This window comes from Diceros bicornis, chromosome 2 (genome assembly GCF_020826845.1).
Source record: "Diceros bicornis minor isolate mBicDic1 chromosome 2, mDicBic1.mat.cur, whole genome shotgun sequence".
NCBI lineage: Eukaryota > Metazoa > Chordata > Mammalia > Perissodactyla > Rhinocerotidae > Diceros > Diceros bicornis.
In genome coordinates this window covers 36322844-36338632 of record NC_080741.1, presented here as the reverse complement: position 1 = coordinate 36338632, position 15789 = coordinate 36322844, and the positions used below count along the sequence as shown (strand labels likewise).

At 48.3% G+C, this 15789-nt stretch overlaps 1 protein-coding gene across 2 annotated transcripts in view; it reads right to left on the bottom strand.

The window, feature by feature from the left end:
- The window catches only part of CMTM7 (CKLF like MARVEL transmembrane domain containing 7), a 52238-nt gene extending 38988 nt beyond the window's left edge, over positions 1-13250 (bottom strand). For both annotated transcript variants that reach the window (XM_058554445.1, XM_058554438.1), the window contains exon 1: positions 13075-13250. In XM_058554445.1, the coding sequence (XP_058410428.1) occupies positions 13075-13218 (144 nt within the window). In that variant the 5' untranslated portion in view covers positions 13219-13250. The remainder of the gene's footprint in view (positions 1-13074) is intronic.
- Positions 13251-15789: the final 2539 nt, after the last annotated feature.

Genomic DNA, 15789 nt, shown 5'->3' with positions numbered 1-15789 from the left:
CATTCCTGGAAATGAGCAAAGTGCTTCCAAAAGGAAAAGCTATTAAATGCCCACAGTCTACTCTGGTGAAGATTTTCAGAATCTGACTGCAGTGGAAAGTCTTAATTGGTTCCTGTGGAAGTCTGAAATCAGTACCACTGGGCTGAAATCAAGGCATCTGTAGGACTGCGCTCTCTCTGGAGACTCTAGGGAGAATCGGTTCCTGCCTTCTTCCAGCTTCCGGTGGCTGCCCTGGCATTCCAGGGCTCTTGGCCACATCACTGAAGTCTCTGTCACATCCTCACGTCACCACCACCTTCTCCTCCTCTGTGTGTCTCTTACAAAAATACTTGCCATTGGATTTAGGTCCCTCTCAGATAATCCAGATAATCATTTCAAAACTCTTAACTTAAATACATCTAGAAAGACCCTTGTTCCAAACAAGGTAACATTCACAAGTTGCCAGGATTAGGATGTGGATATATATTTTTTGGGGCGCCACCATTCAACCCACATCTGGAAAGCAATTTTCACCCCTAAACCACACTAAAACAACTATATGTTGAAGTAGTGATCACATCTCTAAATACAGGATTGATGTCACCACAAACTGTGAAGTAGACTTACTGTCAGCAAGAAGACCCCCATCAGGACCAGGGGATGCAGGTTATGCTGCCGAGTTTTTCCTCTGCCCAAAGCAGCAGCCAGTAAACAGGATACACTGCTCAGTAATGGTGACACTTGGGGCCGGCCCGGTGGCGCAAGCAGTTAAGTGCGCGCACTCCGCTGCTGCGGCCCGGGGTTTGCCGGTTGGGATCCCGGACGCGCACCGACGCACCACTTGTCAAGCCATGCTGTGGCGGCGTCCCATATAAAGTAAAGGAAGATGGGCGTGGATGTTAGCCCAGGGCCAGCCTTCCTCAGCAAAAAGAGGAGGATTGGCAGATGTTAGCTCAGGGCCGATCTTCCTCACAAAAAAAAAAATGGTGACACTTGAGGAACCCTTGTAAAACCAATGTCACTTTATCAATACAACGGTCAGTGCTGCCTCTTGTACCTTTTCCAAATGAAACTCGCAACAGTATGTGTTCATCTCTGAAATCAAATACCTGTTCTCTAGGAAACGTTTTCTGTGGTTACCGTCCTAGGTCTTTCCAAGGAGTTAAAACAGATATGGTCAAGTTATTAACATTACCATGACATTGCTTGTAATTCTCCCATAAAAGGTTACAGAAATAATTTTGCTCCTTATTGATTTTATTTTTCATTCAGTAAACACTGATTTGTTTTCCTCTCCCCTTGTTTCAAATAGGAGTTGAGAAAAATACCATGACTGTTTAAGTGGACAGCAAAAAGTAACATCAAAAGTCTTGTGTGGGCTGTCAGGCAGCTGCCTGGCATTGCAGATCCAGGGGGCGCCTTGGCAAGTATACCGATAAGCCAATTTTGCAGATGGAAGGAGGCTGCAGTCAGGTTTGTATGTTCCCAGAGTGCGTCAGCTTAGCGCCTCAGCAGAGATCAGACAGACGGCAAGCAATTCCAATTCCAAGGAACACAAGCAGCCATTTATTCCATTGGTGCCCTGCTCAACTGGGCTCCCTTCAACCACGTCAGTGCATCATCCCCCAGCTCCTGCAGGGGGAGCTGCCGCTAACTCCTCCTACCTGCAACTTGCTGCTAAAGATTTCCCTTGGATGGCTGCAGCTGTCTGCTCAGAGGTCCCTGGGAATTTATCTACTCCCCTCCCTAATCTGTAGCCAAGGAAGGGTACAAAAGTCCAGCTCTGTTGCCTCAAAACAGGTGAAGCTCGGGGCTGGCCCAGCGGCATAGTGATTACATTCGTGTGCTCCACTTTGGCGGCCCGGGGTTCGCTGGTTCGGGCGTGGACCAACACACTGCTTATCAAGTCATGCTGCGGCGGGCGTCCCACATGTAAAGTAGAGGAAGATGGGCATGGATGTTAGCCCAGGGCCAATCTTCTTCAGCAAAAAGAGGAGGACTGGCAGCAGATGTTAGCTCAGGGCTCATCTTCCTCACCAAAAAAAACCAAAAGAAAACCAGGTGAATCTCCGTGCTGCACCTCACCTTCCAGAGCTCCCTGCAAGATCAGGCTAAGGCTAGACATCTGAAACCCATCGTTGTCTAACTCCTTCTCGTACCCTTGCCTGGTCAAGGGACCAGTTGCACAAGAATCCCCATCTCTAGCTCTGCTTCTAGGGAAGCTAAATTCAACACTTTCTGAGATGGATGTTGGGAAATTCTAAGAAAAATGGTCATGCAGGTCTTCTTGTTCCCTAGACTTTTCAGGTTCTTAATATCTTAAAGATACGTAGGATACTGGTGCAGTGGAACTCGGAACACTGTCTGAACACTCAGTCGAGTCTTTGTCAATGACAGCAGACTTGGAAGACCTCTGAAACTCTCTGGGAGAAGATCACAAGATGATGTTTGAGAATCTGAGGTACAGGACAGATGAAAAAATTTCCAAGAGCATGCAACGTTTAGCCCAGGAATTCTACTTCTAGGAATTTCTCCTTCTGATATTCTTGTACACACACAAAACCATGATATGTACAAGGGTATCCACTACAGCACTATGAGATAAAAGATGGGAAATAGCCTAAATGCCTGTCAGTCGGGGACTGGTTAAATAAATCATGGCAAATCCATTCTCTGCAACACAATGCAGCCATTAAAGAGAACGAACGAGGACTGGGGCTGGCCCCGTGGCTTGGCAGTTAAGTGCGCGCGCTCTGCTGCTGGCGGCCCGGGTTCAGATCCCGGGCGCGCACCGACACATCGCTTCTCCGGCCATGCTGAGGCCGCGTCCCACAGGCAGCAGCTAGAAGGATGTGCAGCTATGACATACAACTTTCTACTGGGGCTTTGGGGGAAAAAATAAATAAAATAAACCTTGCCCTTTTAAAAAAAAAAAAAAAAGAGGACGAGGACAATGAGAATACTCTGAACAGATATGGAATTATCTCCAAGATGGAAAGTTAAGTAATGAAAGTCCAACTATTCTAAGTAGAAATATGCTCCCATCTGGGGTAGGAGAGTAGACACACACAGACACACACACACACACACATACACACATAGAAGCACAAAATAACTCAAAGGATATTCAAGAAACTGGTATCACTAGTAGCCTCTAAGGAAGGAAAGTGGAAATTGAGGGGCTTTTTGTACTTTGAAATTCTAGATCCTGTGAATGTTATCTATTCAAAAAAAAGTAAACACCATTTTAACAATTGTACAACCATAGTTACTGTTTGGATCAGGATTTTTATTTTTTTAGAATGGCTCTGGGCACTAGACCTGGTGGCCTAATGGTTAAGTTCGGTGTGCTCTGCTTCAGCGGCCCAGGTTCAGTTCCGGGGTGCAGACCTACACCACTCATCTGTTAGTGGCCATGCTGTGGCAGCGGGTCACATACAAAAAGAGGAAGACTGGCAACAGATGTTAGCTCAGGGCGAATCTTCCTCAGCTGGGAAAAAAAAAAAAAAAGGCTCTGGGAAGAGACCACGGAGGAGAGAGGGACAGCTGGGGGATGGAGGCAGTGCTTACAAGCCTAGTAGCTACAGATGAGGTATTTAAACTCCACACCAGTTTCCTCATCTGTAAAATGGGAATACTACATACCTCTTAGGAGTGCTGTAATGATGAGTGAGTTCTTCATATAAAGCGTTCAGCACAGTGCCCAGGGCAAGAACTCAACAGATTTACTCCACAGGAATTCAATGACATCTGACCACAGTCCATATAACAATTATATAATTGTTATTATAAAAATGGCCACTGCACCTTCTGCCCCCTGCACTGCTGTTGCCCTGTCTTTCCTTGCTAAGGAACAGTCATGAGAACACCAGATCTGACGCAGGGTACAGGGTGTCTATGGGTATATGACTTATCTACTGCTGCAGAACAAATTACCACAAACTAAGTAGCTTAAAACAGCATTCATTTATCATCTCACCGTTTCTCCCGGTCAGGAGCTCAGCCAAGAGTCCTCTGCTCAGGGTCTCACAAGACTACAGTCGAGACGTTGGCCAGGCTGAGACGTTGGCCAGGCTGGGGTTTCATTTGAGGCTTGGCGTCCTCTTCCAAGCTCACATGGCTGTTGGTGGAATTCAGTCCTTGCAGCTGTAGGACTGAAGTCCCCATTTTATTGCTGGCTGTCAGCTGAGGGCTGCTCTCAGCCTCTAGACACAGCCCACAGATGCTTGCCACGTGGCCCTCTGCCAGACCTTCTCCCAAAAAGACAGTTCACTTCTTCAGAGCCCCCAGGAGAATCTCTCCCCTTCGGCAGGACCCAGTACCTCTTTTAAAGACTTTCACCTGATTAAGTCAGGCCCACCTGGAGACAATCTCCTTTTGATTAACTGAGAATCAGTTGATTTGGGACTTACTACACCTGCAGCATCCCTTCACCTTGGCATATGATGTAACATAATCACGGGTTCTGAGTTCTCTGATTTGGAGGAGTTCACGACTTAAAAATGAGGATAACACTAATCGTTTGTTCTTAAGTCTTCCAGCAGCCCTGTGGGCGACGTGTGAAAATGCTACACACACTGTTCAATACCCAGGGAGGGGTTTTCCCCACTCCGGCGGATTTCATCTCTGGCAAAGGGTGAAACTGTCACTAGCACCTGCTGTCATATCTCATAGCACTTCCTTTTAGATCTGCTGCAGCCTGCCCACCAACAAGGGGCCAAAAGGATAAACTATGGTACAACCAAATAAGGACTCGTATGCAGTTATCGCAACATCATTTTCAAACAAAGTTTAATGACATGGGGAAATACTCACTGGTGCATTGATAATGAAAAAGAAATGACCCCAAATTGTCCTTTTATGAGCTCAAGATCTGGACTCAAACTGCCTGGTCCAAAAGTCAGCTTCACTACTTATGGCCTTGGTGACTTTGGGTAAGTCACCTAATCTCTCTGAGCCTCAGCTTCCTCATCTATAAAGTGCAGATAATGATAGGACCTACTTACCATAAGGATTAAATGAGGTAACAGGTAAAATGCCTCGCCCAATGGCTGACATCTAACAGGGGCTCAGTGAGTGATAGATGCTATTATTATTATTAGTTATGTACCACCTTCATCATTTGAGAGGAAAAGTTTTAAAAAAACTTCATGAACAATATTAGTGTTGCTGCTGCCTTCTTAGGGGAATAAAGAAAACCAGAGGAAAAAGTGAATAAAAATATATTGAGGTCATACTATATTTAGTCATTCTCTCTGCTTTCCAGAAGGTTCCAATTTACTCTGTACCTGAAAGCATTTAATTAATTTCTCCTTTTTTCCCCCTTCCCACTCCCTCTGAAGAAACTTTATTTGCTCCATCATTAAAAATGAGGATGAGGGGCCGGCCTGGTGGTGCAGTGGTTAAGTTTGTGCTCTCTGCTTCTGAAGCCTGGAGTTCCCGGGTTCAGATCCTGGGCACGGACTTACACACTACTCATCAAGCCATGCTGTGGTGGCGTCCCGTATACAAAATAGAGGAAGACTGGCACAGATGTTAGCTCAGAGCCAATCTCCCACATCAAAAAAAAAAAAAAAACAGAAAAAAAAATGATAATACCGCTTTTCTCTTAAGTTTCACAGCAATCCTTTCTGTAATTAACACGTGGAAACCACTTTATAGACAATTTCTCTCTTTTTCTATCAATCTATCCTTCTACCTATCTAAAGTAAGAAAAAAAAAAGTGTGGCTGCCCCCGGAAAAGAAAGCCATCTCACTGCCATCGCTGATTAAAACACAAACCAGGTGAAATGCTTTCTCTGCAGGAGGCTGAGAAGCATCTCTGTTAATGATTTCCGCCAGGGAGCGTGAGATGGGGCCGTGGTGAGGAGAGTCCAGCCCATCCTCCTTTTCCCTCAGGAAGACCCGAGGCCTCCGTGCAACCAGCAGCCAGCACTAGGCTCTGAGCCAGGCCGCTGATGCCAGGAGTTGCTAAGGACCCCAGTGAGGAATGCCAGGGAGTGAGCAGTGGGTGAGGGAACCACTGAGCCAAACCAGTAACAAAGAAGCGAGCATGTGGCGGGCGGCAGGTCAGAGGGAGGCTTCCCCGGGCAGCATGCCTGGGCAGATGGCAGCAGGGAGGAAACAGATGGATGTCCAGTGGTGTTAAGCAGGAAGCGCCAAATGAGAGTCGGGGAGGAGGGGCTGGGAGGAAAGGAGCAGAGAATGGGCCTTTCCTGACTCAGAATTTAAATAAATACACTGACCCACACAGGGGGTCCCCCAAGTGAGGCACATGGTGACCCTGGAGGGTCTCCAGGACCCACTGTGAGGCCAGAAACCCTGTGGGATCCTGCATACTTACATGGGACCACACACACACACATCCATGCTCCCCTGGCCCCACAGCCTGGTGGACCCTTCAGCTCGTGTTTTCATCAGTAGCATCTCCGCTGGCCAGTGGTTCTCACTCTGGGGGGCAGGTGGTGATTTGGGGTAGCCTGGAGGGAAGTTCTTTCCAGAGGTTAAGAAATCCACATGCTCTGCAGCCTGAAAAAAATAAGGTCTCACACCTGCGTGGTACTCTCAGTCTTCAAATGAAGGCAGGTGCTGTTGCCAGTACTTAACTACAAGTGCATTAAAGGCATTACGGAATTTTCTAGCCTGTCAATGTCACTGTTTCTTTTCCAAACCATCAGATACCAAAAATACAGTTACAACTTAAAATATTATTACTATCACATTTGGTTCCCTAAAATTTCTGGATGGGGGGCCGGCCCCGTGGTGTAGCGGTTAAGTGCATGCGCTCTGCTGCTGGCAGCCCGGGTTCAGATCCCGGGCGCGCACTGACGCACCGCTTGTCCGGCCATGCTGTGGCAGCGTCCCATATCAAGTGGAAGAAGATGGGCACAGATGTTAGCCCACGGCCAGTCTTCCTCAGCAAAAAGAGGAGGATTGGCAAGGATGTTAGCTCACGGCTGATCTTCCTCACAAAAAAAAATAAATAGATAAAAATAAAGGATCTACCTTAAAAAAAAAAAAAGAAGAAATTTCTGGATGATAAAGGGACACTCATTAATTTCTAGATGTTAAAAAGTCTAGACAATTGTTTAATGCCACTATGCTCCATGCTCAGAAGGGCAAGAAGCACTTCATTTCTCTCTCTGTAAAAGGTCACTGCCATTTATCCTGAGGAAGTATTTACGGATTTGTACACCAGGACTTCTCTACAAGGAAGTTCATCACAGCCTTGCTTGTACTTGGGCAGAACTGGAAGCTCCCTGAGCCACAATAAAGGGGAGGTGCTGGTCACACAGACCATGGTACATCCAACATTAAGTGACATGAAAAAACATTCATCATATATTAAACAAAAGAAGTATTTTACAAAATATGTACAGTATATTACCCTAATTTTGTTAAAAAACCCAAATTATAGATGTCTACTATGAAATAAAAAATTTTACTTTAACTATTAACCTCAGGGGAGAGGTGGGTGGGAGAGTCTATTTTCTTCTCTGTGTTTCCCAAAGTTTCTACGAGGAACAAATATTACTTCTGTGATCGGGAATAAAGCCCATAAACTGTCACATTTTATTATTTTCATTTTGATTTGTTTGGTCATTGATGGAAAGTAGTTTCTTGTTCTTGGATCAGGACAGGGTTGGGGTCAGAGAGTCTTGGCAGTGAAGTTCTTTGCTGCCCTTAACTCTCCAGCAAACAGGACAGGAGTGTGCAGACTGCATTTGGGAACCACACTGGTGCTCCCCTGCTGTGCCGGTCTAAACAGAACATAGAGAGGTGGACCGTTCTGGGTTATGCTGGGTCATTCTCCACTCATAGGTCTATCCGCAGCTATACCAGAGGCTGAGATCCCCTACAGTCTAATTCCATTTGGGAACTGGGCTGTGAATTCCCAAAGTGAAGCCCATAACTGCCCAGGTCTCCAATTTCATTTCACACAAAACCTCTCTTTAGGATATTAAGTATCTGCACTGCCCTCATCACTATCTTGAAATAAATAAAATGTATACATATGATCCTAATCCCTGTGACAACCAAAAAAGAGTTTCCATAAAATTCCAAAATAACCCCTAGGGGGCGGTACAGCCCTGGTTGAGAACCACCACTTCAATGGGGGGTTGATATTGACATGATGCTTCCCTGATATTCTTAGAATAAGAACCATACCCTCACCATGATCTGGCAGGCCTAGGGGGTCTAGTCCATGCGTATTTCTCCAGTCTCACCCACGACACTCCCATCCTTGTTCCCTCCCCTCCAAGCACAGCAATACTCCTTCCTCCAGACTCAGCCATTGTCTGTGCTCTTCCTCGTTCTGGTAATGCTGTTCCCTCATCCTTCAAACATCCTTTCCTCAGAGAACCCCTTCCTTAGAGAAGCCCTTCCTCACTTCCCGGACAGGTCACACCCCCTACTTAATTCTCTACGATTCTGAGTACCTCTCTTTCATAGCTTTTGTCCCAGTTTATAGTTTTATATTTATAATCACTTGATTAATGTTTATTTTCCCTATAAGAGTATAAGGAGGACAGGGGCTGATCTGTCTTGTTTACTCTTCTTTTCACAGTGCCTTAGCAAACAGCAGGTGTGCAAACATTTGCTGAATAAATAAATGAAGCTTCTAGAAGACATTTAGGTTTCCATCTTTGCTGCTTGTGAAACTACATTCTGATTCTCCTTCCATATTATGGTTCTGCAAATGTCACAGTCTCTGTGTTTCTGCACAGGCAGACAAGGTCTGTCTTGTTACCTGCTGTATTCCACACACCTTGCAGAGTTACAAACACAGCAGATGCTCAATAAATGAGATGAAGCCTCTTTCTAAATGCCAGGGGAGGGAAGGTTAAGAACTGCCCAAATACCAGCTCAAGTCTTGCTATATCTTCTTCCTCTCCACCCCCCCACCCCGCAACATATCATTTATCTCCAACTTAAACCTACTGAATAACAGCATTCGAGAGAGAAATGGGGCACTCCCAACCTGACAAACCCGGACTCATCTCTCAAGGTTCAATTCAAATGTCACCTTCGTCTGCCCTCTGTCCTTCCTCACTAATGTGGGCAACCATCAGAGCTTTCATCTCCCCGACCAGACAGTTTTGGTACTTGTCTGTCTCCTTAGCAGAACCGCAGACTTCTTGAGGGCAAGGGCTTCGTCACAGCAGTCTGTTTCTGCAGAAATGGAGATGAGCGTGGCACTCCCAAGTCCTGAACAAACGAACTGATAAGGGGTGTTGGTGAGGCCACACGCAAGGGCATCCCTTCCAGCTCAGGCCCCTCGGCCACCCAGATGATGCCAGGAGACCTGGCTCTTCAGCTCAGACTGTGAGGCTCACAGGTGGACATTCCTTCCTCTAGTAGTGGACATGGGGTGGGGGACATCAAGAGATTTCCCTCCCACACCCAGTGGCTTCATGCCAAGTATCTCCAGTCCTTCCCCCTAAAACTCTTCCCTAGATGTATTTCTTTTTAATGCCTTTATTGAGATACAATTCACACATTTAAAGTGTACAATTCAACAGTTTTTAGTATATTCACAGAGTTGTGCAACCATCACCCCAATCAATTTTACTTATTTATTTATTTTTGTTTTTGTGAGCAAGATCAGCCCTGAGCTAACATCCATGCTAATCCTCCTCTTTTTGCTGAGGAAGACCGGCTCTGAGCTAACATCTATTGCCAACCCTCCTCCTTTTTTTTCCCCCCAAAGCCCACTAGATAGTTGTATGTCATAGTTGCACATCCTTCTAGTTGCTGCATGTGGGACACGGCCTCAGCGTGGCCAGAGAAGCGGTGCGTCGGTGCGCGCCCGGCCTCCGAACCCCGGGCCGCCAGTAGCAGAGCGCGCGCACCCAACCGCTAAGCCACGGGGCCAGCCCCTTAGAACATTTTTATCGTCCCCAAAACAAAGGGAACAGCCTTTACAATGATTTCTACCGATTAGCAGCCACTCCCCATTGCTCCCAAATCCCCCAGCCCTAAGCAACCACTAACTACTTCCTGTCTCTATAAATTTGCCTGTTTTGGACATTTCACGTAAGTGGAAGCATATAATGTGTGGTCTTTCATGTCTAGCATCTTTCACTTAGCATAATGTTTTCAAGGTTCATCCATGTCATAGTAGGTGTCAGTACTTCACTCCTTTTTCTGCTGAATAATATTTCATTTTATGGATATACCACATTTTCTTTATCCATTCATCAGTTTCTGGACATTTGGGTTGTTTCCATTTTTTGGCTATTACGAATAATGCTGCTATGACTCTTCATGTACAAGCTTTTGTACACTTAGGAGTAGCATTATTGGATCACATGGCCACTCTATGTTTCACAGTTTGAGTGACTGCCAGACTGCTGCCAAAGTGGTTGCACCATTTTACATTCCCCCCAGCAGTGCATGAGGGTTCTGATTTCTTCACATCCTCCACGTTCTTGCTGCTTGTTATGTCTTTTTTATCGTCACCACCCTGCTGGGTGTGAAGTGGTGTCTCACTGTGGCACTGATTGCCCTAGATCTATTAATAATCGACAACTGTGTGAGTCTGCTGGGGATGAGGCCAGTCAGGCCTGGGTTGGCTCCACCTCTGTGGGTGACAGCCGTGTGACTTGAGTAGCTCAACCTTTCAGCTAGTTTCCTCATTTGCCAAACAAGTTACTTCACTGGATTCTTAAAAACATTTAATGACATGTACTTGGTATATAGTATGTAATTACTAGCACATTGTCAAGAACAATAGTAGGGCTCAAAAAATATAGCTATGAACAACAACAAAAAAACCAGTCCCTCAGGGCCAACAACTGTGACTGTGCCTCTACTCTAAAGAGGAAGACCAAAGAAACTAAGCCACTGTGGCCACAGGATTATAAGAATTTGTTAGGATGACACGCCAAGTCCAACATTCACTTAGAAACTCACTTTCTTCCTATTTCCTCAGCTTCTCATTTTCTGGTAGTGGTGGACCCAAGACAGGCCCAAAGCAAAGAAAGGAAGCTGTTCTCCAAGGGAACGGCCTTTGCAATTTCTTAAGGTAATATGTTGACAGGACCGTTGATCAGACCATGATGGAAACACTTTACAGGAAGTCTAGGACAGAAGGGTCAGCCTGTTCAGTATGCAAGAGAGACATCAACGGTCAAAACACGAGACCCATAGATAGAGTGCCCAAAGGGTGGCACCATTTTAGCTGTTTCTGTCCTTCCCTGGTGTTAAAACTTGGCTACTCAAGTGTTTTCCAGCAAAGAAGACAAGTGAACATCAAGTGCCCTGCAGGTGCCCCAGGAGAGAGGAGCAGGAGGAGAATGGGCAGGAGTCAGACAAGAGGCCCAAAGAAACAGTCCTAAATAGTCTATCATAATATGACCACCCTTCGAGGGCAACTTCACCCCCAGGGGATCTGCTCAAACCAGGCTGCAGCCACAGGGAGGTCCTCAGGGAAGGAAGAAGGTGTGAGAACCTCCCAGGCATGGTTTTAGGAGGGGCACACAAGAGAAGCAATTCTCCAACTTGTTCTCTTCTCGGACAACAGGCCCAATCGCTGTCACCTGCAACCTGGCCCCAGGGCGACAGGCAAGAGACTAGTTGAGGAGCTTAAAATGAAATGGAGGTTTCTCTTCTCCACAGCCTTTGTCCACCAAACTCAAGGCGCAACACGGAGCCTACTCATCCTCATTACCTTTGTGCATCAAACTCATGCAGCCAGGTGGAGGCTTCTGATCCCCATCTTTGGCCACTAAACTCATCATTCGACCCATGATATGTCTTCCAATGATCAGGTAGGGCCTGTCTCACCCCCACCTATCTTTTAAGGTTGGGGAGATAGGCTGGGCCTCTCAATTTGGCTAATCAGCAATCTGAGCATGATCCAAAAAATGCCTCGCTCAAAGCCAACGCTGCTCAGCACATTTTTATTTTTGTTAGTAGTAGCTAATATGCCTCTACTTCCTAATGTTTGGTCCATCTAGACACCCTTCTTAGAGAAAAGGGAACTTGGTCCCCCTTCCCTTCAGATCTGGCCCAAGCAGGAAATGAGAGCCCCTCTCCACACAGCAGAATAACAGTTGCTGTGGATGCAGGGGCAGCTCGCACCCTGTGTCCAGCCCCCGGGGGCTGGCCCACCTTACCAGGCCCCAGCTTCCGGGGCTGTAACCTCGTTCCTATTCCCCCATCCCTTTCTCCACATCCCTCTTCAAAACCACCACTCCCCCTTCCACCGTTCTTGCGGCAAACATTACAATGAGGGGAGAGTCACAAACAGCCCAACCTAGTTTCAAAACACATCGAACAAACGGGAAAGGGATTAAAATTGTTTAGAGAAGGAAAAAACGGGAAGAGAGAAAAGAAAAGAGTGGGGAACACGTGAAGAGGCCACGCAGCGTCTGTCCCGGCGGAAGGCCCCTGCGCCGCGCCGGTCACACTCAGCGCCCAGACCTTCATCCTGCCTGGCTCCACAGGTGACCCTCATTCTGGCGACTCCCGCTCCCCCAAATAAGTACCGGCTCCTCAAAACAGACCTTCCCCTTGACCATCTGCCTCCTAGCGGCCCCTGAGCCCCGGGCCCTCCCTTGGAAGCCCAGAGGGCAGGGGTCCAGGGCGCTGCCCCAAGGGTCTCAATTCTTTTTCCCCGCCACGGAACGCGAGACCTTCGGGCCCCGCCCTCGGGCGAAGCAGCGCCCTGAGCAGGGAGGAAGGAGGCGGCGGCGGGCGGGGAGGGGGCGGGCTCGCGGCCTCGGCGCCGCCGCCCGGGCGACGCTCGCACCCCCGGCTCGGCTCGGGTTCGAGGCGGCGCGGCGCACGGAAGAGGAAGGAAGACGAAAAGGAACTTCTGCCTGTGCTTTCTGTCAGAAGGCGCTCGGGCCCCGCAGAGGGGCGGCTGGGAAGACTTGGGACCCTGGGGCCCCGGGAGCAAGGGCCGAGGGCCGCGCACACAACTTTCCGAAAGGAAGCTTCCTCCAACTTGACTTTGCGCCGCGGTCCCCCGCCCACGGCGCGATGCTCCGAGGGCTCCGCCCGGCTCCAGCCGCCTGGCGCGTCACCTCCCCGGACCCCTTCCCTGCCGGGCCACTCCGTGGGACTCCGGCCCCGCGCCCCTCTTACCATCTGCGCCACTTTCAGCAGGGCCGCGTGCGTGCGGGGGTACACGGGGTCCAGCAGCCTCTCCGAGGGGCTCGCGGCCGCCCCGGGTCCCGGGGCGCTGCCGCTGCTGCACGTGGTGCGGACGAGCCCCGCTCCCTGCGACATCGCGCGGCCCCAGCCCGCCGGCCGCCTGCCCCCCCCCGGCCGCGGCCGAGGGGCCAGATAAGGAGGGCTGGGCCGGGGGCGGGGCCGGGGCGGGGCCGGGCCCCCGGGCGGGCGGCGGGGAGGGCGGGGCGCACGCGGCCCCTGCCCCTTGCGGAGCCGCCGATCTAGCTGCGGCCGGACCCAGGCGGGAAGGGCCGGCCTGGCGCTTTGCTTTCCGGGGAGTAGCGGCCGTCCCTGCCCTCCGGGATGCGCGCCAGTGGGGCTGGATGGAGGGGGGGAACGGGCGCCGTGGGCCGTGGCCGTTCCGTCGTGGGCAAGGCCTGGCCGCAGCTGGGTCTGAGCCTCCTGGGATTTTGTGTGGGTGTGGCTGCGGATGTGTGCTAAGAGTACAACTTACACTAAAATGCCCAAACCTTCCGTGTTCAGCTCCATTAATTTTTCTGTAGGTGTACACCTGTGTAACCACCCCCCCAGATCAACAAATAGAACCTGCCAATGCCCCCTAAAAGGTCCCTCCTGCTCCTTTCCAATCTACCTTCCCTCACCGCACCCTCTTTTCCCCAAGCCTCAGGCAACCACAATATTGTCCTTTCTATCGCTGTGGATTAGTTTCGTCTGTTCTTAGACTTGATATACTTGAAAAAATACAGAATATTCTCATTTGTGTCTGATTACTTTCACTTAAGGCATTTGAGATTCATGCTGTTGTACCTGATACATAAAGCTGTGGTGAACATTCCGGTAATATTTTTTGGTGGACATAAGCTCTCATTTCTCTGGGGTAAATACCTATGAGTGGATTTGCTGGCACACAAGGTGAGTATACGTTATCAAGTGACAAACTATGTTGCCCGTCTCTGGGTTATTTTTAAAGTGAAGACAGGCCAAACACGGCTACCACAATGAGATATGGTATCAGTATTCCCTTTGAGCAGAGTGTCCCTGTAGCCAAACTTGTAACTTCCTTTGGAGATAACATAAAAAACCTACCTCTGTGAGATTAGTGGATGCCAGTGCTGTCCTGTCATTAGAAGACTGTCGTCAGTGTGGCAGTCTTGATAATTCTAGAATGTGGAGATACTCAGGCAATCTCTGTTTTGACAAGTCTCCCCGGTGATTCTGCTGAACACTCAAGGTTGAGAACCAGTCATTGCCAAAGTTGAGGCATTGGGGGATTCATTACACTATTTTCTCTACTTTTGTGTACATTTGATAATTTTCATGACCAAAAAAAACATTACCTCCAATATCTGTCTTCTCTTTAGACAACAGTCACAGTGCCTGGTACCTCCATTTCTTTCTCTGTAAAACAGAGATAATCGCACCTGGGGGCTGCTGTGACAGTGTGATAGACATGCAGGCCTTCTGCAACATTTCCAGTTCTATGCCCACAGGCATGAAGTTGGTATGGCATATCATTTTTCATGTAGATTTACATTTTCACTCCTGTACTTTTCCAAGTCTTTGGAACCCACAGTGGAGATGACAGGGGGTCTGTGTTGAAGTGAAGGCTTCAGGGAAGCAGAAAAACCAAGCACTGGATAATTTTTCCTCCTCTGAGGAGCGTTCATCCAATTCTCCAGCAGTCTTCTAAATCAGTGATTTTCAGTGTATGGTCCCCAGACAAGCAGCACCAGCATCACCCAGGAACTTGTGCGAAATGCAAATTCTTGGGCCCCACCCAGATCTGCTAAATCAGAAACTCTGGTGGTGAGGCTCAGCAATCTGTGTTATGACAAGTCGCCCCCTCACCTCCCACGTAGTTCAGATGTGTGCTAGAGTTTGAGAACCACTATTATGTCCTGAGTCCACTAGAGTCGAGACTTTGCAGAGTTTCTCTGACCGCTGTTGGTCAATATGCCACCCAGCCCAGAAAGAAAATAATCACTGGTGGTGGCCACTCTGTGTTAATCACTCTATCATGATCACTTAAGAGCATGAGCCACGTGCTGGCCTGGTGTGCAAGAACAGCCTCCACACAACAGACCTGCTGCCAAGGACACTGAGATGTCTACATGGGCGTGGTGCCTTCTTGGTGTGAAGGCTGCCCCTTGGGGGAGCAAGGGCTTAGGCAAAGGACTTCACAGCCCCCTTTAAAGATTTCACACTCTACAAGGGAGCCAGCTAGGTAGGTGGTCTCTGAGTAGCTGTTGAGAATTCAAGCATTTCCAAGTTCTTTTTTATCTACCCTGAGGGGGTGCATGTTCCAAGGCTTCAATAAGAGTATCACTGTCTGACCACAACTTGTTTACACCAGTGTGATTATGATGATATATCTGGTCATATATAATGAAAAAATAATAAAATGAGAATTGACTCTGTTTTAGTCACAAGGCTTTTGGTTGCAAGTGACAGAAACTAAACTCAAGCAAAAAGAATTCATTGGCTTACGTAACTGTAGTATGCAGAGGTGAAATCTATTTCAGGCACAGTTGGATCCAGATGTTCAAATTAGGCACAGTCAGGACCTCTGTCTCTTGGCTTCCATCTCCCCTGTGTTGGCTTTACTGTCAGGCAGGCCCTCTCATGACCTCTGGCAGCATAGGCCTATATTTCCTCCTAGCTAATAAT